This window comes from Urocampus carinirostris, chromosome 6 (assembly GCF_059441175.1).
Source record: "Urocampus carinirostris isolate Australia breed hairy pipefish chromosome 6, RoL_Ucar_1.0, whole genome shotgun sequence".
In the NCBI taxonomy this organism is placed as follows: domain Eukaryota; kingdom Metazoa; phylum Chordata; class Actinopteri; order Syngnathiformes; family Syngnathidae; genus Urocampus; species Urocampus carinirostris.
The window spans coordinates 2,230,431-2,257,655 of record NC_142354.1 but is presented as its reverse complement, the minus strand read 5'-3'; the positions used below and the strand labels follow the sequence as shown (position 1 = coordinate 2,257,655).

The 27,225-nt window shown below is 39.8% G+C and overlaps 1 protein-coding gene and 1 non-coding gene across 2 annotated transcripts; both read right to left on the bottom strand.

Moving 5' to 3' along the window:
* Positions 1 to 3: 3 nt before the first annotated feature.
* Positions 4 to 23,719, bottom strand: ahcy (adenosylhomocysteinase). Its single transcript, XM_088337452.1, has 11 exons — positions 23,571 to 23,719; positions 20,721 to 20,911; positions 19,230 to 19,305; positions 16,236 to 16,388; positions 15,503 to 15,615; positions 9,271 to 9,478; positions 7,788 to 7,875; positions 6,023 to 6,140; positions 4,650 to 4,772; positions 3,614 to 3,685; positions 4 to 416 (listed from the first exon to the last, which is right to left on the bottom strand). Exons 1-11 carry the CDS (start codon positions 23,596 to 23,598, stop codon positions 285 to 287), a joined length of 1,302 nt encoding a protein of 433 aa, XP_088193578.1. The 5' UTR covers positions 23,599 to 23,719; the 3' UTR covers positions 4 to 284.
* On the bottom strand, positions 19,387 to 19,519 carry LOC148363531 (small nucleolar RNA SNORA17). The gene has a single exon (XR_015850798.1). It is a non-coding gene; the product is annotated as a small nucleolar RNA SNORA17 (small nucleolar RNA).
* Positions 23,720 to 27,225: the final 3,506 nt, after the last annotated feature.

The following is a 27,225-nucleotide window of genomic DNA, read 5'->3' as shown; positions in this document are numbered from 1 at the left end:
AAGTGAGTATTCAAGTTTATTCACAATCATCAGAAATGTTGCGACAATATCACGCTTCCAAGTTAAAAAACGGCAAGGAGCCACCTACACCAAAATTCATCACCCTCAAGAGAGATTAAGATGTCTCCCTTGTCCTTCTAAGTGCTAACTGATAAAAGGCTACAGCAAGCAAGTAGCTGGGTAAAGCTGCTAATGGTCTGGATGGGGGAAGGCTTGCTTGGATTTCATTTGATTAGGGGGGGGGGAAACGACAGCAGAGCGAGACACTTTTCTTGCGGCCGGCCTCAATAGCGATAGTGGTCGGGCTTGAAAGGTCCTTCGACTGGGAGGCCCAAATATTTTGCCTGTTTGTCAGTCAGCTTAGTTAGCTTCACTCCCAGCTTGTCCAAGTGGGCAGCAGCCACCTGCTCGTCCAACTGCATGCACACAAAACAAAAATATAAGGAACACAGAAAAAAATATCCTAGAAGCCACTCAACCCAAAAAGACAGACTTCAAGACAATGGTGTCTATTCTATGGCCTTAAGGGCCACTTGCAACCCAACAGCCATGCATGAAAAATGTTTAAAAAAAAAAAAATCTATCACTATGCTACAGGAGTCATTTTAGAATTTTTCAACATTCGATCATTTTGACACTCTTTTCTATTTGAGATTGACATCCATCCTTTAGGGGTTTCAGCTTTAAATACAGTGAATGAGGGTTTTTAGTTAGTTTTCTGATTTGTTTTTAACCTATTAAGGGCTACGACATCGATATACATATCTAAAAATAACATTATGTTAACATGTTGTCACCAGTTTGTAAATACTAAAGTTTAAAATAAGTACAGTAAATTAAAAAAACATGCCAGTAATAATTCATATTTCTTGGAAAATCAAAATGACATTTTTAGAACCAGCCCAAGGGCAACTCAGGCGGTCTTGAAAGGGGCTAAATGGTGCCTGGGGCCACCAAGTTGGAAACCCTGGTAGATAAAGATGTTTACCTTTCAGATTAATTACACAAAGTATTGAATTATGTGCTTGGGTTTTTAAATATAAAAAGGTGGCATTTGTATCCATCCATACGTTTTCTTCAGCATGAACCTTCCAGAAGAAGTTTGGACTAATCTCAGACAAAAAAGCAAGAAAAGTAACTGCAATAAAATAGTAAAAAAGCAGTAGCACAAAATGGGTATAGTCAAAGACTAACAAAATAAGACAAAAATTCTGAAAAAGAACAAACATCAACATTTAGAAAAAAACATCAAAAGGAAGAATGTAATAAAGGGAGATGGTGTATGAGAAAAATTAAAAACAGATCGCAAAACAGACAAAAAAAAAATTAGGGCTAAAAATGTATGCAAGGGTGAAATCCCTTCTCTAGGTCCAATGGACGGAGGGGGCCCAAAAAAATGACTTATCAACCAGACTGCTAAAATGTTTTTAAAATGACGTAATGATGTAGTGTGGTGAATGTTTCAGCAGTGCAGTGGTTAGCACTTTCGGCTAACATGAAAAAGTTCCCGGTTTGAGTCCAGGTGGAAACATGGGTTGGCTTGGAAAGGGATGGACGCCACCAGGCTGTACTTGCCACCACATGGAACGGTGCCCTTGAAATCCTAATGATTAGAGATCAAACTAACCAACCAACGTTGCGAACAGAGTTGGATATACTAAAAAGCAAACATGATTATATTAACTTTCCCACTTATAGCTGTCAGTAATAACATGTGCTGGTCATTTTCATTCCAGGATGAAAACACAATCCAAATGCTATCCCAAACCCACTTTCTGCACCGCTTAACCTCAGTATGGTCGCAGGGGTGCTGGAGCCAATCCCGTCTGTCTTCGGGCAGTGGGCAGGGGACACCCTGAACTGGTTGCCAGCCAGTTCGCAAGGCACACAGAGACAGACAACTCACTCGCTCGCTCTGTCAGTCACACTTATGGACAATTTGGACTGGCCAATTAACCTGACATGCATGTTTTTGGAATGTTGGCGGAAAACCGAGTGCCCGGAGGAAACCCACGCAAGCACGGGAAGAACGTGCAAACCTCGCACAGGAGATTCAATACCATGACCTTCACTTAGCCGCCGTACCGCCCTCTAACCCAAACCAAAAGAGTTTATTCGAGCACATCTAAGACATTTATGTGCATGTGGTACATAGGCAGCTTGATAGAGGCTACAATTATTATTTCAGCCAGAAAATGGCATTGGAGAGTAAAGTACTTTGAAGTTACGGACACCACCTATAAAGATCTACTATACACATAGCATTTTACGGCAATAATCCTCAGAATTGGAAGTAGCACAGGAACCTGGTAGCATTATTTTGCCTTTCTTTTAACTTGAAGCTTAAAAATGCATTGCTGCTGGTCAGTTTTGTGATTTCTTTTAAATATCAAACTTTAAAATGTTCAACCGATGTGCATGAAGTACATGCAAATCTGACACGAGGCATCCTGAAGGCCCGGGCAAAGGGATGCACTTTTTTACCCTTTCACAAGACACATCTATATCAAGTCGATCACAGCACCAACTCAACGTGGATAACATTTATAAGGATGTGTAGATCTGTTCAAAGGTAATTCAACCTAGTAATTGTCGCTTTGCTGGGGAGAAATATAGTTATAACATTAACATTGGCACGGCAGCTGAGTAGTCAGCGCATCCGCAGCAAAGTTCTGAGGTCATAGGTTCAAATCCAGATACCGGCCTTGCATGTTCTCCCCATGCACTCCGGTTTCCTTTCACATTCCAAAATTAGAGTCAGGCTGATAGGCAGATTTAGATTTTCCCTAGGTGTGAATGAGTGAGTGCGTTGTATGTGTGTGTCCTTCTAGCTGGCAACCATTTCAGGGTGTTCCCTGACCACTGCCTGAAGATAGCTGGGATGGGCTTTGGCAAACCCACGACCTTACTGAGGACAAGCAGTGCAGATAATGGGTAAAGTTAACATTTCTAACATTAACTTAGGTTGGCTCTTAGCTGCGTTGTACATCACATCACTTGGTTCATTAGGAGTTCAGTAGCCTGTTATGTGCTAGTTTTTCTACTTTGGTAATCATATATGGGTGAAAAAAAAATCTAGCTATCTTAACACAGAGCTTTAGGATAGGTTTAGATTAAAAAAAAAAAAGCATTAACAAAGCCTAGTTCAAAAGTCACGCCTAGTTAGGTTAAGTAGCTGAAGGTATACATCTCTTACCCTGCAGTGCATGAACAATGCCAATCCTCTAGCTTGTTGTTCCAAGATTGTGATGACATTGTGACCTGTATATTTTTGCCTGAAGCTCAAACTTCATGAACCTTCGACAATGAAATCATGAATATAAGGCTCAAATACTAGTTTTTGGTGACTGAGACGAAATGTGATCTTTGTGGGCCAATTAGGCATCAATTGCCTCCTGCCAAATGTCTCCAACTTTGACACTTGCCATTGCACTCTTCACAGAAAATTAAATGTTTGTCTGAGAAAAGGGGGCAGGGCTCAGCCATAGCTCAATTGCCTTATCACACTCTTTGCCGCGCCTCGTGAGCTACCATTAAAACTTGCAAGCGGGCAACACAGGAACCCTAAACAATACTTATGTAACGACAAAAGTGGTGTCAAATACAGTCTAACCTTTTTGGGGAGGAAATAGACTCCAACAGGGTATTTGGCAGTGTTGGTCCACAGTTCAATCTGAGCAAGGACCTAAAAGGCAAACGGAAATATTGTACAAAAGATATGCATAACGTTACATTTCTCTCAGACAGAATTCATTGAACAAATATCATAAAGGGACAATGTAATTAGTACCTCGTAGGGGTATTTTTTTTTCTTTTTTGTCAACTATGTACGGGTTGACAAAAAGTATTTTGAAGAAATGTAAAGGAACAGAGCCTTTTGTGGTTAAAAAGTCATTTAAAACTAATAATATCGACTTCAAGAAAAAGAATATACATGAACCATCGTATAGACATGCATTTCCCCAAAATACTTGAAGGTGAAAAAATGTGCATTCACTTAACATATGAAGCTCCATCTTGTTGCAATGGGAACACAAAAACCTCTAAAGTAGGCTGGACCAAAAAAAAAGAAAAAAAAAAAAGGAAAATGGCACCTTTCGGGCCACTTCAAGTCTCCAGAGTTTGTGGTTTTTCTCGTACTTTTAAACACTCCTTTTCTGTTGCAGTATACATACAGCAACATCTATTGATCAAATAACACACACTGTCACTTTAAAAAAATAATGCATACATGGAAACCAATTAAGGGCCCAGGCGGTAATGTCAATATCCAAGTTTGCTCATTAGCAGTTTGATCTCTAAAAATTGTGTACATCAGTTGGAGTATAACCAAGTAAATATATTTGATATTGTTTGAAAAAACAAAAAAAAAAACAACAACAACAACACTTAAAATAATTCAATACTCCCCCTAACATACAGCTTTGAGATCAACAATGAACCACCATTAAATTTTATGGCCCCTAAGACAGTTATTAAATTTTATAACGTCAAAAAGAGTCACTGGAGACCCCAACACCAAATAAAGATTAAATCAGTAAATCAATTATGACTTGCATTAACAGAATGCAAGAAATCCATATAATTTAGGTTTTTTCTCATGTTCATCATGAATGAACCTAGCTGTGCTGCCGTATTTTGTCAGTCACCTGATTTGTGAAGGAGTTGCTCATAACAAAAGAGGGATGTCCCATGGCGCAGCCTAAATTTACCAGCCTGCCTTCAGCCAGCACAATGATGTGGCGTCCGCTCTTCATGCGATAGCGGTCGACCTGCAGAAACCACAATTTGGAATTCGTAACCTTTTGAGCAAAAATTCAGCTGAAGTCCAGCAACAACTTTACAATAGGCCTCAATTGCGGCTTTCCAATATTACTGGCCTTTTGCGAAGTTTGTAGGAATCCATTTGTTAAAGGCAAGTTAAATTCAAGACTTGAGACTTACTGTAATGTCTTCTAAAGTCAAATTTAAGAGAGTTGAAAAAACCCAATTGGGAAAAAAAAAAAAAAAAACTACTTCTTGCACACACTACATCATGCTTGGTTCAGTTTACTTGGCACAGCTTTTAGCCATTGCGAAAATTGTTTGTTGAACAGTTAGTTCTCATGAAATTGACACTTTCCCCATGTCCAAAGTAAACTTCTCTGAGGTTGCTATGTGTATAGTGGGTAGAACTAAGACATGCGTCTGATCTGAAAGGCCCGATTGAAACAACATCACGAATTTGATAATTTTGTTATTGTGGTCACGCCATGTTGCCAAAGTAAATTATTAAAAAAGACAGTTGATAAATGTTAATAAATGTTTATAGTTAAATATATAAATTGTATTAATTTTTAAGACTTTGAAAAAATTGCATGTTTTTGGTCAGCCAGTCTCCTTGTTCACCCTTAATATCCGGCTAGCCTGCCTTGATCATTTGGAATATTTACGGCAGGGTTCATGTTTGTTGACGTATTTATTTATTTTTTTTGCTGTTGTTGGTTACCAGTTATCCTGGCTGCTTAACGGCATGTTTTTAGCAGGCCAAACTGTTTTCACCGAGTGGTCCCTGTTAGCCATTTTTAGCAGCTGGCTAACCTAGCGTGTCAAAAGGGTTTAGCCCCTGTGTGTCATTTGTGCCAGTTCGCCCCTTATTTAGGCTGCTAACCATTTATTGTACCAGTGCTGCACCCACCTGCAACACAACGCCAAGACATTCTTCACAAAAACTACCATTAAATTGTTTAAATTAATCTTATTGGTTACAATGAACTGATCATTTCTGAAAAGAGCACGGATAACTTATTTTTCTGTATCCAATAGGTGCAGTAGGTCACTTTCTAAAATGATCAACGTGGAGCTGAGGGTAAAAAAAATAATTTGGGTAACTTCATTACGCTCATGCTTACACCGACGCCCCGCAATTTGTCTGCACTGTGAAAATATCCAGCAAACAGCGGTAACTACAGGCAAAGATCATCTTTTCTGTACTCCTGAGAGTTATTTTCAGAGTGTGCATTGTTGTGCCAGTCTAATTCACCTGAGGCTTGATGTTGATCTTCTCTAAGGCGTTGTCGTTCAGCCAGCTCATGTCGATCTCGCAGTCAAAATGTCCGATGTTGCACACAATGGCGTCGTCCTTCATGCTAGTAAAGTGGCTGAAAGGAGAGCAAAAAAAGCGTAAACTTCTAGAGTCACACAACAGCATCTGTTGTGGCTAGAAAAGGTGCCTAATTCCTTACTACAAACGATTCATATTTACCAAAACTACACCGTATTTTGCATCCTTGTGAATTCTTTCACAATAGACTGCCTTCCAGTCTATGTTGTGTTTGAAGATTTGTATGTTAAGTTTTTAGAGTCACATTATACAAAAAACAAAAACGTGCCCAGCTGTTCTGTGTGCAACTTTTTGCAATTAAGGAAACAGGCCTTTTCAAAATCACCATAGGAGCCTCTGCCTGTAAGCCATTAATAACTGACTACTGAGGACATCATTAGGAATGCTCGGATTTGCAGGGTCCATTTTATATTTAAGTAAGTTATTGTGGCTATCTTGTTAAGATTTACTTGAATGACAAATGCCTTAGCAAGTGTAGGTAGGATAAGTGTCGGGGGATTTAACAAGTTTGCTACCAATTCCTACTATAGACCGAGTTACTGGGGTGGTCAGTAGATCCTGTATAATAACATACATGGTATTAATATTACTATTAACTCATTCAATGGCATACCTAGAAAAAATGCCCTTTTGAGAAAAGACTGATTTCAAGCAGAAATTCCGCTTTGGTACATTTATGATTCCGCCAATATCTAAACAATGCTCTTCATGTCAATGGCACTTTGCAAAGTAATATTTTATTGCAAGAACACCTAACAACTTTTGGTCACCATGGCAATCATGTTCCCTCGGGTAACAGTGTTCCTGCGGACGTGCACGAAAGGTCATGCATCTATGAACAGACAATGAGTCTGTCATCTTGTTCTGAAAGAATAAGCTCTGTTGAAAAGTTACTTATTTATCCGGACCTTCACTACTTTTGCCACACTGCTTCACTATGCCTACTCGGTATGTACGGCCGCCCACAAATCCTCATTTGTAGGGGAAAAAAAAAAGCAAGGCTAGGAAGTGGGGGCTCCCTCGATGCGTAGACAAGATCTTCAAGCCACTCCTGCCATTTAATAGTGTTTTCTTTATCCTGAAATCAAATTCAAGAGGCTTGACACTTACTGATGAGAAAAACACGCATTTTTATGTTTATGCACTGAGTTAATGTATATTTTATAAAATATGTATTTGATAATAAAATGGTATATTGTTAATAATTATTTAATTTTCATTATTTTTATTGCTCTTTCCAACACTAAGGTTGTATACAAGTTTAACACAAGTGGAAACAAAGCTACTGTAAATATGAAACAGTTATCTGAGCCACTATTTTGCCCATTTTACTTGCTGGCATGAACAGGTATTTTACCCTTTACCTACCCGCATTGTATAAGAGGCGAAGAAGTCACACACTGAAGCTATACAAAATGGCTAGCACAATCTCTTTGTAGATTAACAGGTTATGTTGTTGTTGACTTTGGTCACCAAAATAAAGTTGCTACATCCCTGCTTGCACATACCTTGTGCTTATTTGAGATGTTACCATCTATGATCTTTATCAACCGGCTGGTATAACCTGACATGACTTGAGCCTCAACAATGCTCATGCAGCTTGGCTACTTAACACTTGTTTACAAACACGGAAAAGGGGTTGAGGGGCCGTTTTGCGTGAATAGCTAGTTGCAGTACCACTTACTGTGCCTGGATGATGTCCTCACAACCGGTGGTGGTAACAAAGATGTTCCCTTCCAAGCAGGCTTCATCCATGGTGGTCACCTCGTAACCTGCCAAAGGGATTTAATAAATAAAGGTCAAATGTTAATATTGCCACAAACCTTATAATAGTGTCCCCTTCCATTTCACAGGCAACCCCAAATAACGTTTCCAAGCAATGGAGGCCATCCTTAAAGGTGGGGTTATGAGTTTCAAAGTTTAATATTTTCTCTATTTGGTATCTGTTAACAATGCTCAACTGAGTTCAAAGAGCTTTTATGCTTCATTTTCCACAGTGACCGTCTGCTCTTATATTTTAGTGAAGCAGTTTGTGGCAGAACACATTAGGTAGGAGGAATAGGGCAGCGGTGGAGAGAGATTGTCCCTGTGTCCTTTTTTTTCTATTTGTGTGCGAGACGGATGAGTTATAATCTACTCAACATTTGCTTGAAAAGGTAGGGTTTTTTTTTTTTTAAACATCACAAACTAGAAAATGACAAAGTACAACACCAAGCTGTTTGTTATCAAGGTAACAGTGGAAATTGTGTACAGTTTAGCAGTTTGCTCACTACCATCAAGTGATTGTACTCACAGTAGGAAAACAATCATTTAAAGAAATAACAGTTTACCTAGATGGTTAATTGCAGTAAACACTATTAATATTACTAGTTGCGAGCGTATGCACAATTATCCAGGATTTTATGAGGTAGCCCGTCGCCAATTTACCAGATCAACTGGGAGTCGGCAAAAACCTCTTGACCTGAGTCCCCACAAATAAAGTAATTTATTTCGACTTGGGCTTGGTCTGGCTTTAATAACCACGGGCCTGGCTGGATTATTTAGGCCAGATTTTACCTGTAATGCATGTTGAAAGACTCAAGACCAATGTACAATTAGAACAAAACTGGAATGTTGGACAGGGATGCGAGAACACAAAAATAAATGCCTTATGACTGGTAACAGGGAGGGTGGATGACCGAACCAAACATCCATTGATCTGATAAGTTATCAGAGCGCATATATTTGATGATAGTGAGCAATTTCTAAACTGTACACAACAGCCAATGCTACCTTAGAAGCCAACAGCTTGCTGTTGTGCTTAAATTTCTATTACGTAATGTTTCAAAATACTTATCTTTCAAGCAAATGATGAATCAGCCATACACTAACAGCTGGGGAAAAAAAAAACGCAAAGACATGCATGAAGTCAGACCCCCTCAAGCCCTCCCACCAAATGTGTTTCACCCTGAACACCTTTGCATCATGTTAATCTGTTAATAAACAACGGGGTAGACTGCTGGAAGTGTGAATTTCCCTACGGGGATGAATAAAGTATCTATCTATCTATCTAAAAGTTATATAAAAGCAGATAGGAACAGATGTAAAAAAATCATAAGGGCTTCTTAAACGACACCTTAAACGATGCACCCCCCACCTTCAACTGTTGACACGATGACGTTCTTTACCTTCCATTGCAGCCTGCAGGGCGTTGATTGGGTCAACCTCGGTAACAATGACTCGTGCTCCGAATGCTCGGAGCGCCTGCACACAGCCTTTGCCCACATCGCCATATCCTGCCACTACAGCCACCTTGCCAGCAATCATCACGTCGGTAGCACGCTTAATGCCGTCAATGAGGCTCTCGCGGCAGCCGTACAAGTTGTCAAACTTGCTCTAAGGAAACACCAGAACATAGTGATGACGTCACGTTGTGCTGTCCCGGCGCCGATCGAAGGAGACGCGCCACGTCGAGCGCTCATAATTTTCTTCATTTTACCGCTTTTCTTTATCTCTACAACCTACTCCATCGTGCAATATTATAGAGAGGAACTACTGTTACAACGCCCTGTGGATATTACGCCTTTTAACCCCCCACTTTTATCGGATATTGACAATTTTAATGCTGAAATTAGGAACGAGAGTCGTCGGGTTTGAACCCGTAAACGGGGAAGAAGAGGTAGATTATTGGTGAAAGCAAGAAGAAGAAATGTACTCCTATTCCTAGTATAGTGCTTGCTAACATTCAGAGGCTTTATAACAAAACTGATGAGTTTTTTATGAGGATACATACACAGAAAGATTTCCGTGATTGTAATGTTTTGTTTTTCTGAAACTTGGCTAAAACCATCACATCCCGATTCCTTAGTCCAGCCGCCGGGATTTACGATTTTCCGTCACGATGGGGACACAGATATCACAGGTAAATCCCGAGGAGGCGGAGTGTGTTTTTTGGTGAACGACAGCTGGTGTACGGATGCTCGTATTATATCCAGTGGATGTTCTGCTGATTTGGAATATGTGACCATTAAATGCAGGCAAGATGGCGGCGCATACAATGGATGCTGCAGCTCGATGCTCTCCAGCAAATCTTCTATTTACTACCGTTCTCTTGTCTTTTTCGCCTTCTTTTTTGGACACATGCGTGGCCAAAAAGACTTACAGTAGGGACGAACTTATTCGATTGGGTGGGCGTCTAAATTTCGACTTTTCGGGTGTTTGAGGCTCTTGTGATGCGGTCCTCTCTATTGTCAATTTATGTAATAACTCTCTATGGCGCACCTGGGCCATACTCAAGTTTCTTAGATGAATTTGCTGAACTTTTGTCTGAACTAGTAACCTATGCAGACAAAATTATAATTATGGGGGACTTTAACATTCATATGAACTCCCCACTCAGTTCACTTACTGTTGCGTTTCGGTCTCTAATTGATGCATTTGGTTTTAATCAACTGGTTGATTTGCCAACTCATAAAGATGGAAACACGCTAGACTTGGTTCTGACTCGAAGAGTTTTAACCTCAAACATTATGGTGTTACTGTGTACTACCGTTATCTCGGATCATTATTTAGTTACATTTGAGGTGCTAGCTAAATGTAGTGCTAAAAAAGCTGAAGGATTTAGCGGACGCAATATAAGAACTGGCACAGTTTCTGAGCTCTTTGAACTCCTTCCTGGAGCAGTTGCGTCCTTTCCTTCATACAATGGCTCTAGTGACTCACTCATGAATAAGTTTAATACTACCCTGGCTAGTGTCCTGGATTCAATAGCGCCCATACGGCTTAAATCACGTCCTAAAAGACGCAAGCCTTGGTTTGCTGATGAAACTAGAACCCTTAAACAAGAATGCAGGAAATTGGAAACAAAATGGCGCGCTACCAAGCTTGAAGTTTTCCATCAAACCTGGTGTGACAGCTTGTTAAAGTATAAAGCGGCCCTTGCCTCTGCAAAATCGGCCTACCTTTCGAAGGTGATTGCGTCCCAAAAGAACAATCCCAAAGTCCTTTTTGACACTGTAGCATCGCTTACAAGGCAACAGACTATCGCAGATAGTTCGACGCACTCTGCTCATGACTTAATGGTCTTCTTTACTAAGAAGATTCAATGCATACAGGAAGAAATTGCTAAAGACATTAATACAACACATATTAAAGGGCTGAAATCTACAGATGCACGACAGGGTGGCTGTCCAGGGAATTTGTCCAGTTTTAGTGAACTGCCACTTGATGATCTCAAACAGGTGGTGAATGCGGCCAAACCAACAACTTGCCAGTTCGACCCACTCCCAGGTTCACTTATTAAAAGGTGTTTTTGGCGTCCTTGGACCTTCAGTTCTAAATATTATAAACATATCACTCTCCTCAGGTTTAGTTCCAGCAGCTTTTAAGTCCGCCAGTATTAAACCCACACTGAAACGACCCAACCTTGATCCAGAAAACTTATGTAATTATAGACCTGTGTCAAACCTACCTTTTCTTTCTAAAGTACTTGAAAAAGTAGTGGCACAGCAGCTGAATGCATAGATTCAAAAAGGTTATTCTCGAATATGAAATCAATCAGGATTCAGGGCTAACCACTCTACTGAGACAGCTCTGATCAAGGTAACAAATGATCTCCTACTGGCAATGGATTCTGGCGCTTCATCACTTTTGCTGGATCTTAGTGCTGCTTTTGACACAGTGCACCACAATTTCCTACTAGAACGGTTGGAAAAATGGATTGGTCTCTCAGGAACCGTCCTCTCATGGTTCAGATCCTACCTCTGAGATAGGACGCACTGTGTTAAATATGGCAAAATGACATCTGAGCCCTTTAGTGTTACCTGTGGTGTTCCGCAGGGTTCAGTGCTTGGCCCCCTTTTCAGCATTTACATGCTTCCATTGGGTGATATTATTCGCAAGTACAATATCAGTTTCCACTGCTACGCAGACGACACTCAACTCTATCTTCCGTTGGAGGAATCTGCCACACTAAACTGGAAATTTGGAGGCCTGCCTCATTGAGATAAAAGAGTGGATGACGCTCAATTTCTTGCGTCTTAACTCTGAAAAGACCGAAATGTTAGTCATTGGTCCATCTAAATGCCGTGACTTATTCTCAAAAACTGCTGTGAACATTGACACATCACACAGAGTGACTCAATTAAAAAGTTAGGTGTCATATTTGACCCTGATCTATCCTTTGAAACGCATGTAAAGAAAATTACTAGAACCGCTTTCTTCCCTCTTCGTAACATTGCTAAAATTCGTTCTATACTGTCTCAGTCGGAAGCGGAAATTATAATTCATGCGTTTGTTACCTCCAGTCTCGATTACTGTAATACACTACTCTCTGGTCTGGTAATCTTCCGTACAAAAGATTACGCTAACATGAACGTGTAAAAATTAAAAAAGTATTATGAATAGGATTTCTTACCTTTGTGGTGGACAGTGGGGAGAGAAAAATCCTCAAAAGTTTTTCAACCTCTTTCAAAACTTGCGGCAGTTGCTTGCTGATAGCGCTAACTTCCTTAGCCGCATCACTCGATTTCACAGCCTCCTTATTCTTTACTATCGTACTGATAGTAAATTTAGCCATGCTGTATTCACTAGCAAGATCGGGAATTCGTACACCTCTTTCATATTTAGCCATTACGTCTTTCTTAAAGGCAATAGTTCGGATGAACAACTTGTCTTTTTTCACCTGTCCTGCTTGCACCGATCTTCTTCGTAGGCATAATTAGAGGTTAAAACACCCGTACGCCGCTCAGCATCGCACCCTAGCGTACCGGCGTTCGAACTACGATTTTTTGACCGAACAGCGAAGCAAGAATTTCTCAAAATTTTTGGTCGAACACCGATTTGTCTAAACTGAGAGGCGTTTGAAAACCGAGGTTCCACTTTATAAGAAATTATGGACATACTGGGGACAAATGTAACCCCTTAAGTTTTAAAATGAGTCGGTCTGGGTAATATTATATTTGTCAATGTTCAGAGCAGTGTTTGAGAACAAGTCAGGGCATTAAGAGGGACCAATAATTATCATTTCAGTCTTTACAGGGTTGAGGTGCAAGAAGTTAAGTGACAAGCATCTTTTTAGCTCAATGAGGCAGGCCTCCAAATTTCCACAATTGAGTGGAGTAGATTTCTTCATTGGAGATACAGTCGAGTGTCATCTGCATAGCAATGGAAACGAATATACTAGTGAATTATATCACCTAACGGAAACATATACATGCTGAAAAGGGGACAAAGTCCTGAGCCATGCGGAACGCCACAGGTAACACTGAAGGGCTTAGAGATCATATCACAGAGGTGATGTATTCTCACCAATACCGAAAAAAAAAAAATCATCATTGTCTGACCAATACCCAACCAAAACATTATCAATTGCCGTTTGTTCATCTAGAAACACAGAAAGGGGTTAAATCATATTCTTCACTGAAGCACTGACACATGGGACTAAACGTATTCATTAACTCTGCCTTTCCTATTTCACGTGATACTTCTGTTTAGTTATGATTTGGTCCCTACCAACACAAACCACCTTTGCATGCCTTTGTCAATGTCCATTCTAAGCTTCTGCAGGTCTGAGCAATCCAAAAATCTGAGCATCTGTAATAGCGGTGCAACATCCATCCTAAGTGTTGCAACCAAATCTTTATCATACATGACCAAAACCGGTGATCAAATCAAGTTACATTTGCTGGCTTTCTAGTAACACTGGTTAGTTTTTCCAAACATTAATGAATTGGTTAATGTAATATTGGAAAGGTTGCGTGGCCCAAACATCAGTTGTTTTTACAACTATTACCGTATTTTCACGCCCATAAAGCGCACAAAAAAAATTCAGATTTTATTTCAGAAGTCAGCCGCACCCTATAACACAGCGCACCTTTTTAGGCGAACGTGTCAGACAGCAGCGTGGGATTCCCTGCGAAAATTTGAATTGTAGGCGCCGCCGCTATAAGTTTGAAAGTGGACGTCGCTGCTATCGTATGTGTATGAAGCCCAGTTTAAAATAGCAGCTATTGACTCTGCTGAGGAACCCGGAAATTGGGCAGCCGCAAGGGAACTCAAGATTATTAAATCAATGGTTCGAAAACAGAGGAAGTTGAAATGAGCTCCAACAGGTAGAGAAAATGCAACGTACCTTCCATGGATCTAATGCGAGGCGGCCCTAATAGGAAGAGCAACTCAAGCACTGGATCGTCGAGCAACGATTAAGTGGCAGAAGTGTTTCCACAGTCTCCAGTCACAAAGACACAAACTACTGCCGCCGATGGTGATTTTCAAAAGTTTCTGCTCGGACTGTCAATCGCTAGTTTTTAAAAGCCGCCATTATTCCCCAAGGCCCACATAGCACGGAAAGTGACTCAGAAAATCAAGCTTTGGCGCAGCTTTTCATGTCCGAGACGGAGGATGAAGAGTTAAAAAAAAAAAAAACATTCGAACTAAGGAGAATGCGCCCTTTAAAACAGTGCGCCTAATCAGTGTGAAAACAGTACATGAGATTTCTGTTTTTAAGAGTATATTTTGTTACATTGTACTAACATTTTGTGGATTTAGTTGGTTGCACAATACAGAACTATATTTAATCACACTTTGTTAGTGGTAGTACAATGTTGGCAAAAAGCTTTGCAAATTATTTGAATGGAACAAAAGCAATTTAAAAAAAAAAAAAAAAAAATCTGTTATTCTTCTGTATTTTGTTACCCCTCTTCATTATTTTTTTCTTCTGTGTTTATCCCAACGTCATACTTTTATTCTGGCCCTTTTCTATGGTTTTCTACTTTTGGTTTTTGTTCAAGTGTTACTTTTCTTTCTTTCTAGCTTTTTCCCCTCCCTCTATTTTCTTCAGTTTTGTCTAGTTTTTTTTTTGGTCGATTTATTAATCTTTTTCAAGTAAATTTTGTGCATGACGTTAAATAATTGGTAATAAATGGATGAAAACAATCTAAGGGCTGTTTGGGTGCCGAAAAAAAAACAGCTATTTAGTAAGCCGCTTGTTTAAAAAAAAACAAAAAAAACAACGGTAACTTGCACAAAAACATTAACGTAGACAAGAAAGGTCACGTAGCTACATTGTCTAACCGAGCGGCAATAATTAAAGTAAACCATATATGTTCCTTTATGTTTTAATGTATTGGTGATAAATACAATAGTATTTTATTTTAGAAAGCAAACCCCTAAAACTCTTTTTTGGGGTAAAAAAAAAAAAAAAACGAGGTATACTGTAGTGTAGAAATTCAACAAGGCCATGACACCCTTATGGTTATTCTGATGGATTTAATTGGCCAAGAGAACCGGGGAAAGTTTTTTTTTTTCACGTACGGCTTAAAAGAAAATAAAAATTAAAAAAAGGTCGAAATCACTGCCGTTTAGGAGGACAGACGACAACGGAAGGGGTGCCGACGACAATTGCATTGTCGCTTTTCATACCTTGGTGACAGAGTCGTTGACGTTGATGGCAGGCACCTTGAGCTCTCCCTTCTTCATCATTTTGTAAAGGTTGTGGACACCTGTGGTCGTTTCCTCTGACACACCACGGATACCTGGTAAAAGTGCAGAGACGCATCAATACACAAGCAGTGATTCACATCAATGGAGAAGTCTCAAACGGGGACTGTGTTGGAGGCCTCGTCAGCATTGTTATGACAACTCAGTGTAGACATCCACCTTTCACTCTCTGCCACCTTGTGACAAAGCTGCAACACCCCAAAGGGCCATTCAATATTGCACAACTTATTAGAACTTAGACATGTAAACCTGAATCCAAGTCTTTAATTTGTGCCTTTTAGTAGATGCATCAAGTCCTTTACAGCGAAAGATTTTCTAAAATTTCATAAAATTAAGCACAATTAAAAAAGAAAAAAGTAAAATAATTTAAATCAATGATTTCCAGGAAAATTAAGCGAAAATATATCCTTCTGAATTTTTAGATTCCAATCCTCTAAGAGTTCATAACGATTGCATTTTGTCATAGTGCCCACACTTATTAATTTTAATATTCACAGTTTAGTTTTTAAGTTTCCATACGAGAATACAATCTCATCCCAAACAAACTCAAAACAGATAGGGAAAAGAGCAGTTCAACATTTTAAATGGAAAAAGAAAATGCAGTAAACCCAACTCTGGGTGTGGTGCATTTTGATAAATAACCAAGTTGACCCACCTTGGAGTAGTTTGGGGTACTTGGTATGGACCAGGTTGGTGAGGTCTCCCCCATCGTCCAAGATCATGTTGAGAGGTTGTCCGTCTTTGAAGTAGATGGTCTGCTCTATGCACCACATGTACTCCTCGTCAGTCTCACCCTTCCAGGCATAAACTGCGTATGGAAAATGTGTAAGTTTGTGCGAGTTTCCAGATGAAATCCAACAAGGTTAAAAAAAATTGTTCCAGAAAAATTCAAATAATTTTGCTTGAATTTAAAATTGGGATATGGCCACATCCCACTTTTTTGGACCCACCTCCAACGGAATTACCACATTTTCCAGACAAGTCGTTTTTTTTTTCCCCTCGGGCAGGGGAGCGACTTATACTTCTGTAAAATTATTGACATATTACCAGAAAGATCATGTCACATGTTATTTGCACACTAATCCCAGGAGGGTAGTTAAGGACCATGTTAAGAAAAACACTTTATGCTACAGTTAAGTGACTAACTCTTAATATGTTACATCGTTCCCTTTTATTTTTAATTAACATGTATTTGGGGTTAGGTTTTTATCAAATAGCTGCTGCACCGCTTATCCTCAGTAGGGTCGCGGGGTGCTGGAGCCCATCCCAGCAATCATCGGGCAGAGGACACCCTGAACTGGTTCCCAGCCAATCGCAGGGCACACGGGGACAGACAACTCACTCGCTCATTCACACCTAGGGACAATTTGGACCGGCCAATTCACCTGACAAGCATGTTTTAGTATGTGGGAGGAAACTGGAGTGCCCAGAGAAAACCCACGCAAGCACGGGGAGAACATGCAAACTCCACACAGGAAGTCTGGAGCTGGATTTGAACCCACGCAAGAGATTCCCACGAGTTGAACCGTGCCGCACATGCGCTAACCACTGCGCCGCCGTGCTGCCCCATATAAACTGTAGCGAGCCGATGCAGCCGCAGCCAAACAGGGCGCAGCCATTTTAGTCATTAGGTGACCAAACCCAATTCCAACCCTTAATGCTGAGCGCCAAGCAGGGAGGCAATGAGTACCAATGTTGTAAGTCTTAGGTATGACTCGGCCGAGGATTGAACCAGCGACCTCCCAGTCTCAGCGCGGGCGCCCTACCATCTAGGCTACCGAGCTGGTTTTATCAAATAGATTTCCCCCAAAAAAAGCAACTTATACACTGGTGTGACTTAAATGTTTTTTTCTTTCTTATTTATACATTTTCTGGCTCGTGCGACTTATACTCCGGAGCAACTTACGGTCCGGAAAATACAGTGACTGACATTTAAGCCGCAAAAATCCATTTACGTTAATTGGCTTCAGTTAGGTATTTGAACTGACGTTTCAACATTGGACCACAATGTGAACCGTGTAGCGAAAATGAATGGTAAATAAATTATTCTAACCAACCAATTATTGACCAATTGAGTTTAAGGGAGTTTATTTTTTTCAAAACTTGTCACACCTTTTTAGATCATTAGGTCAGGAAAACATTAAAAACCTTGTTTAGTTATTCTGAAGGGTGGCTAGTCACACTTTGGTGAATTCTTTTTACCGTTTTGATATTTCAATATACTTTAATCAAGACATACATACACACTTCTTGGATTTATGGATTTTTCTTTTACTAATCTTCTGAAGCATGAATTGAACACACAACAATTAGTCAATAAAAAAAAGACTACTAGAAGTTGAGAACAAACTGGCATAACTTGGATAGATAACGTTGGCTTGATTATTACGTTACTGTAATTTGATAGGATCAACCCTTTTACGTCACACCAATACCAACAACGAAATGTTTTGCTTTGATGGAGTCGACAGCCCAGTCTTTATGTCCTCGGCTTTAGAGCGATGAGGAATCCTGGTAGGCTTGAGACCCTGTAAGGATGAGGACCAAAGGATGCAGGGTGTTGAAGCAGAGGTTAACTGCTGTTTGCTTGAGGGTTCTCTGGAGGTCGCTGGCTCCGTCCCACCAGTTTTCCCGCTAGATTGATCAAACTTGGCTGCTGACTTGGCAAGGTTCTCTGGCTGCTTGTTGAGCTGAGACCGGCCAGGGTTTTGGTTCAGCTCTTCTAGTTAGGATATGCCCTCTTGACTTCTTACTGGCTAAATTCAGACTGCCCTTGCGAGGTGAGCAGTGTACCAGCTCTCGGTTACAGTCTCCTGGGAGCGGCGGACTCCCTGTGGTGGATTTGTAATGGCAACTTTTCAGGCGCAAATGCAAGCTAACGCCCCCATCCGCAACCTCACAGTCCACAAGTATCAGTCAGATAACATATATATTATGATGGACTTAAAACACAGTATTCATGTCACATGTTTTGACATTGTTTGATCATTTTCTGACATTGCAAAACAGAAATCTGACCAAACATTGAATACCCTACAACCATTTAACAGCAGTTCATTTAATTGGAAAAAAGAATAACGAAGACAAATCACATAACCAAATATGCCCACTTCCTGTTTGAGGCTAAGGCATTTGACTTTCTTTTCAAGTTTAAAAGAAAATAAAAATCACTGTACAATAAAACCTATTCATGTTTTGTAAAAATGCTAAACTAAATTTTCAATTGAATTAAGTGAGGCAGGCAACGCTTCATTCCTCCTGGGAAGGTGACGACTAAAAGAAAGTGAGCCATACGTGACGCCCAGTTTTATATTAAATCAGTATTGTTTGTGTATGACAGACAGAAGTGTAAAAATTCACAGTGAAAACTACAGCTTTAAGATACCATTGGCAAAATTCCCACCGTCAAAACACCAATATTGATACCATTATGGGAAGAGATGAACATTTGATTAGGCTCATTGCGTCTTGGATTTATTTTTCTGGCACAGATGGTAGACTTTCCTTAAAACATGTTCTAATAATAATAATGGACTCTATATAACAAATGTTAATAGGTTTATAACTTCCTTTAAATGACATCTTTCAAGTAATCAATGACCATATATAAAAGTAAATAAAATGACAAAAGAAGTACGTTTCAGGTTACCTGGGACCCCAGATTTAGCAATGGCGGCAGCAGCATGGTCTTGAGTGGAGAAGATGTTACAGCTGGACCACTGAACCTGCAACAAGTGTTTGTGAGACACATTTTGCTTGGAAAACAAAACCGTGTGCACTTGCAGTGTATAGTACTGTGCATAGTATTTGTTAGCGGTCAATAAAACTCAGAGTCGCAATTGTTGAAACAACTCTGTGCAGTCGAACGCCTTTACTCTTTGCCTCCTAATGACGCAGCTGCAACACTAAGTGGTGAGCTGCAACGCCTCAAGGGGCAACAAACTTAACACACAAGTCCACAAAAACCAGTTACGAAGCATTTACAGCATGCACAAATGACCACGCCAATCATTTACAAACCAAATGCTAGCAAACAGGTAATTTCATCATTCTTTGCTGTAGCCTATTTGGGAAATTCCACAAAATTCCGTCACTTGCATGAAAATGTTTTCTTGTAAGTACTTGGCTGCATATAGGTGCATAGTACACAATTGTGTTCAAAGCCAAATTTAATGTTATGATGGCAATGTTGTATGGAGATAAATTAATCAAAGATTAATCTAAAAACTTTCAAAAAAAACTAATTACAATCTATGAGTTGGAAAAAAAAATTGTTTAATGTACATGAGATCTAATGCTTACAAAAAAGGGATACAATTATACTCGACCCTGAATTAATTTAATCTAATAATCCACTAATACCCATCAACATACTATGTATTGTGTGCACACAGGTGTCAGTATGTGTACATTTACTTAAAAATTGGAATCATGCATTTTCTCCTCATGCGAGGTACTGGACCGGGACAATGGCAGGTGCCATATGTTCCGGACTATAAGCCTTTCTGTACTAAAAATCTGTTTAGTGTCTGACAATATTTTTGTGGCCTGTCCAATAATAAGGTCAACCACTTGCTACCATTTATAAAAATAGTGTGATGACAAAAGCTAATACCTTTTGTGTATGGTCTGTATCCTTAGTAGTCTAGTGGAAAGAATTTAGCATCCTCCCAACCGCATTTCGTGTTCAAATTTAAATACATCCAATTTCTGCACTTTTGATCAGCGATACATTTTGACTGATCAAACAAAGCACAAACTGTATTAATTTATTTTTAGTGCAACCCTTGCCCTTACTGTAGCTTTAATTATATATTCCTCATTGTCCCTTATAAAAGTTTTAGACCCCCAAAAGTTATCATATAATGCCGTACTTCAAGCTTGATAGTTGATAGTTGATATAAATAAAATAAAAATAATAATATTTCTTAACAATCAACATGAGAATCTGAAAAATATGACAAAAAAATAATTCTTTTTTGATTGCGACGCACAATCCAGTGCGCCTTATAGTGCAGAAAATACAGTACTTAAAATCAAAGACTTGGGTGCCAAAAAAAGTGTCATCGGGACATCCCTCAATTTCCTCCTACACACAATCAAAATACAGACGCCACACAATTCCCAAGTGAGTGCAGACCTCAGCGCCGAGTGCGGTAAGCGTTTCGATGAGCACAGCTGTCTGCAGCGTCATGTGGAGACATCCGGCTATGCGGGCCCCTTTCAGAGGCTTCGAGGCACTATACATCTCCCGCATTTTCATCAGGCCCGGCATCTCATTTTCAGCAATGTCGATGGCCTTGCGCCCCCATTCGGCTAGGCTGATGTCGGCTAAAGGACAGTGAAAAGAATGGGAAAAATAAACAACAAACTCACCGGCCTCAAATTTTAAAGCAGGGGTGTCAAACGCCTTTCATTTAAGTGTAATCAGAGGGCCTGAATTAAGTTATTTTTGTAGCCAAATGTTTTCAGTGGCAGGTAAAATCAACGCAACAAACTAAAATGAAACTAATCCATGTAAAACAACTGAATGTATTAAGTCACTAACATTGAAGTTGCATTAAAGAATGTCGCTACACAAACATGCAACAAACTATAACAATTTTACTTTTTGGGAAATTGCATTCCTTAATTCAATTAATTGGCATCAATATGGAAATAGAGGTGTGTAATGGCGCTGAGCAGTCACTTTGCAGGTATGCTAGTTGACCAGCATTGTGGAAATGTTATTTGGTAATGGCACTCTTATCACATTCATTTTTAGATGTTTGGACATTAAGTTCTTGGAGACCACATAAAATGATGTGGCCAGCCACATTCGGCCCACAGTTTGACAGAGGGAACAAAATCCAGTTAAATCATTTTGACCCTACTTTGGAAGTAATTCTCTGCAGCCAGCACACCATTAGATCAAAGGTGTTCCAACCTTTACCCAGAGGCGGCCACATTGGTTAAAAAAAAAAAAAGAAATGACCAAATCCAAGTATTTTCTTCATTGGAAAACTCCTCATCGAAGACCATATTTAATTTCAAATTGCAAAATAAACAATATTAACAATTGATTAATTGGTGGCTCTTTTTCAATAAATTGATAGACACATTTAACTATTATCTAATTACACTAATTGATAAATCTAGATGTGCGTGTATGTGCTAAACTGATTTATCCTCAATTTATTGGTCAAGAATAACACACCCATGTTGCAACTAAAGGTGGTACAGAAAATATTTCACAACATCGAGTCAGAGATTGACAGGCAGTGAATCAATGACTAGACCAGTTGCTGAGTGCATACTATGGAACAAGGTTGACTATTGATGGGTGTGCAGACTTTGGCCAATTGCAACAAGTTGTTGAGCAACCGATGCTTTCTCTTTTTTGAGCCAGGGCACATTTTCTACATTGGAAACATTTTGCAGCACATCACTAAATAAAAATGTTATAAAATGACACTGAACAGTATGTTTATTTACAAAATAATTTCTAATACCCCCATTTTCTACAGCAAAAGGATGGATGGAGAGTTTTCCATTAGTGTAGCATGCAAATTATGAAAATAAAAGAATTATCGTTTTACAATCGAAGCGTCAAACCCCTAAAAATTTGTAAAAAAGACAAGTTTAATCGAGCACATCTAAGAATGGCAAGTACTTGCACGCGCAGCACAAGAAGCTTGGCAGATGCAGCAATGATGACTCAGGCCAGAGGATGGCATAAGCAAAAGAAAATATTAAAATTCCGGACAGCACCTAGAATCATTGCAACATGTAAAATGCACAACAAATTCGTTTCTGGTACCACAACTAAAAATAGTGATAATGAGAAAATCCAGTGCATTCTCTTATTTATATCACTAGTAGCCCAGTAATAAGAGTTCAGCATTTGCAACCTAGGTTCATATCCCAGTGCAACCAGTGGGGACCACTGTTACAAGGAGTGAAAATACAAATATCACATTTAATTGTACTCTAAGAGCAGATTTTTGCATTTACGAATTTACTTTAATTCTAATATACTAACTGCATTTATTTATTGACATTTAATTCCGTAGTAAAAAAATGCTATCATAAATTTAATAAAATAATGGACTTAATAAAGCAATTAATTCACTTTGTGCATAATTTTACATTATTGGTAATCTAGCGATTAAAGGCACAACCCAAAACCTGTTTTTTTTTTTTCCTCTTTTAATTTTTTCTAGTTCTTGTGAATGCAGCTTTACAGCTGAACCAACTCACTGCGCAATTAAAACTTGTCACGCTAGCAGGCAGAGAGGGTATTTGGTTTGCATTCATCCAGAAAATAACTTGATAGAATTAATTTTTAAACATTTTCAGACGTTTATAGAGGACCGGATAAATTCCTCCATCAGGCCCAATGTGCACGCTGTATGTATGGCATACCTGTTTTAAGGAGTCAATATAAACAAATAGTAAATTAAACAGGATCGCTGAAAGCAGATTTATGAGTTTACAAATTGAATTCACCTTCAAGGTTTAGTCAAATGACATTTAGTTAAAGAAAAGGATTTTTCTCATTACATTATTCTGGCATTTTATCCCGTAATTAGACAAGAGGGGCAACGCGACGATCTGGCAGGAGGCATGTCGCACAGTGTTATGGGATATGTAGTTGGCACAATCCATGCCCACGGGCTCTAGCTTGGTTATTACACTACAATCTCCAATAAGCAACGCAGCTGCTCGCCTCAACATGGCTCTTTTCAAAATCGTTACCCACGCCGTAAAATAGAGTATGCAGTGCATAAAATAGGTGGCAAATCATATTCTAGTGTACAGTGCAGTTAAACAAACGGCGCATTTATAATAACATAATATGTAATGTTGGAAGGGGAAATGGCCAAAAAAAGGGGGAACTTGAAGCATTAAACATTAAGCTCTGCCGCTCGCTAACAGGCCATTAAAGGCTTTCACAGACTTCTATGTGTGGGCACACGTTTCTTCAAGGCAAAAACAATTAAACACTGACCGACTTTGAAGGCAATTTTGTCGGACATGGTCGCGATTTAACGTTGGACGAGCTCGGTTGCGTGCAGGGGCGACAGCCTGACAGGCGAGAAGAAGAGGAGAGGAGGGAAGCTAACATGTCAGCGGGCCTTTTTATATTGGTTGCTGTTTCTCGAGTGAATTACAAAAGTTAAGGCGGTGCTCGAAAATGAGATTCTGCGTTCTCATTGGTTGAATAACAAGCCCCTTTTAGAAGAGGCGTTCGAGTGCAGCATGCGAATGCGAGAAACTTGTTTCGTGTAAAACGTACCATTTGACATGATATAATCGTTTACGACAGTGTTTTTTTAAAACCAGTGTGCTGAGTAGGGGCCATTTTAGATTCAGAGCTTTGGGGGTGCTGGCCCCTAAATTGTTTGGGTTGGCTGTTTTTTTTTTCATTCAACTCAAGAGTGATTTGGAATCGACACTGTTCAGGGGTATCACTTAACTTTGAGGTTAGCAGGAACACGAGTACTACGCCATGCCCAGCTTTTACTCATCCATTATCTACACCACTGGAGACCAGCTATCCTTGGGCAGTGGGCAGGACACACCATGAACTGGTTGCAAGCCAGTCACAGGGCACACAGACAGACTACTCACTCACTCATTTATACCTAGGGACAATTTGGAACAGCCAATTAATCCTAAATGTATTTTTGGAATGTGGGAGGAAACTGGAGTGCTCGAGGAAAACGCAAGAACGGGGAGAACATGCAAATTCCACATAGGAAGGCTTGTACCTGGATTTGAACCGAGGACCTCTGAACGCACACACGAGAAGAAGCGTGGAGTATGTTATACAGTGGCACTCTGTTTCTTTGAATAGCCCTTAATTCACAAAATGTTTCAAATGAATGCACAGGGCACAATGACACCATGTCCTGATCTAAAATGGACATGCAGGCAAGGAAAAACTTAAAATCTCAACATTAGGAAAGTAAAAAAAAAAAAACTTATTTTATTATCATCTTATTTAAATGTGGTGTCCGTAGCTTCAAAATACTTAACTGGCTTATGCCATCTTCCTGCTGAAATCATCATGGCAGCTCATTTTGTTGCATGTGCAAGTATTTGTATATGCACTCAAATAAACTCTTCCTTTTTCATCTATTTGAGGGTTTGCATTCGGACTGTATTTGAAACAGTCCTTTTCTTACTTTCATTGTAAAATAAAAGCAAACCATCAATTTTACCACAGAGGGTCAAATTCAATAACCTGAAAATATGGCTTTTAGTTTAGTGTGCCACTCTAAGATTTTAAGTGGCCTCATCTGGCCATATATATGAAACATTTTTGGAGGCACCACTCCACACAAATGATAAAACCCACTTATTTGTGTATGAACTCCAGCTTTCATAAAGAGCGTTTGAATTCACAGCAGTTTTTTTGGACTACCCCCATAACAAAGTGAAAGTTTAAATGTGTGTTTAGGATGCAGCTGTGAACAGGACTCATGCTGAACCATCTGGCATTTTCACTCACATCATACAACCTGAAACTGTGTCACATTCCTCCATCAATAATAACTTTGGTCAATATCCACTATCACTTAGAACTTTGATGTTCAAGTTTGTTACATTTGCAAATGGTAAATCTGTTTCAGGTCAAATTTGTCTTTGTGTGCGCAACCAACTAAAGGTAATACAAACACAAGCAACGGCACCCTACGGTAATGAATGCCGCATGACATAATCATAATACACATTGATAACAATTTTGTTGCCAAATGAAGATGGGTCGTGGCTGGGTCTTCCAACACAACAACAGCCCGAACCACACAGCCAGGAAAACCAAGGAGTGGCTCGGTAAGAAGCATATCAAGGTTCTAGCATGGCCTAGCCAATCTCCAGACCTGAATCCAATCGGAAATCTTTGGAGGAAGCTCAAACTCCGTGTTTCTCAGCAACAGCCGAGAAATCTGACTGATCTAGAGAGGATCTGTGCGTAGGAGTGGGCCAAGATCCCTCCTGCACTGTGTGCAAACCTGGTGAAAGACTACAGCAAACGTTTTACCTCTGTAATAGCAAACAAATGCTACTGTACCAAATATTAACATTAATTTTCTCAGGTGTTCAAATACTTATATGCAGCTATGTCACACAAATAAATCGTTAAAAATCATGCGTTGTGATTTCTGGATTTTTCTTTTCAGTTTATCTCTGTCACAGTGGACATGCACCTACGATGACAATTTCAGACCCCTCCACGATTTTTAAGTGGGAGAAATAACAAAATAGCAGGGTGTTCAAATACCTATGTTCTCCATTGTATATAAATAATTTTGCTGCACTTATTTTCATTGCACTATTGTTCGATGGATGCACTATTTTCTTTGCATTGATATTATAACGTAGGCCAGATTTTCAAAGCACTAAGATTTAATTTTTTTTCCCATCTATTTATCCTGATCGTCTTTTGTAGTTTTTCTCTTCAAAGTCTTTATTACATGTTTTACCCTGGAGTGCCATGTCTAATTTTGTTTTATACAAAATTTAAAAACATTGATATCAATGACAATGGAGACAATTTATTTTAAAACAATTTAAATAAACACCAGAGGTGCTTTGCTACAAGCAGACACTGCGGGAGCAATTACGGATGTGGATGTTAAGGTTCTAACTGGTGGAGTGTTGTAGTCTCTCTACATCCTGCTGTTTCGCCCCTTAACCTGTACAACTCTCCTGAGTGGGGCAGGAAGGGCTGAGTTAGCCTTCACCTACAGAAGGGGCCCCCCGAAACCTCGAGCGCCAATCCTCGATTGGGTGGAGAGTGCCTTGCCACCCTGCGATGGTCGCCTCATCCACAATGTCCTGGTACTTAGCCCTTTTTGCCTGATGAGATCTAGCTAGCCTGTTTTCCTAGGGAACAGTAAGTTCAGCTAAAATGATGGACTTTAAGCTTCTAGAAAGAAGGATCATATCTGGTCAGAGGGTAGTTGCCACTACCTTCTGAGGAAAGAGCGGTTTCTTCTTTAGATCTACCCACAGCTCCCAATCTGTTGCGCAGTGCAGCATCAATGGTAGGTAGTTGATTTTTTTCCCCTTTGGGACTTTACTATTAGCTTACCCAAGTCATTAATGACCGTCAGATTTTAGAAATGTTACGCTGTCAACTCTTGTACAGAATGTCAACAGTTTCAGTAAAGATATTTACTGTACATCAATGAAGGAAAATAAAGGTAAACTGAGAAAATTATCCAATCTTAAAAATACTAACACAGTACCATCCTTTTGAAAAAAAAAAAAAAAAACAAAAAAAAATTGTAATAATAATAATAAAAAATATAATAATAGGGCAGCACGGCGGCGCAGTGGTTAGCGCTTGTGCGGCACAGTTCATGTCATGGGAACCTGTCGTGGGTTCAAATCCAGCTCCAGACTTCCTGTGCGGAGTTTGTATGTTCTCCCCGTGCTTGCGTGGGTTTCCTCCGGGCACTCCGGTTTCTTCCCACATTCCAAAAAACATGCATTTCAGGTGGATTGGCCTGTCCAAATTGTCCCTAGGTGTGAATGAGCGAATGAGTTGTCTGTCCCTGTGTGCCCTGCAATTGGCTGGCAACCAGTTCAGGGTGTCCCCTGCCCATTGCCCGGAGATGGCTGGGATGGGCTCCAGCCCCCCCCCCGCGACCCTA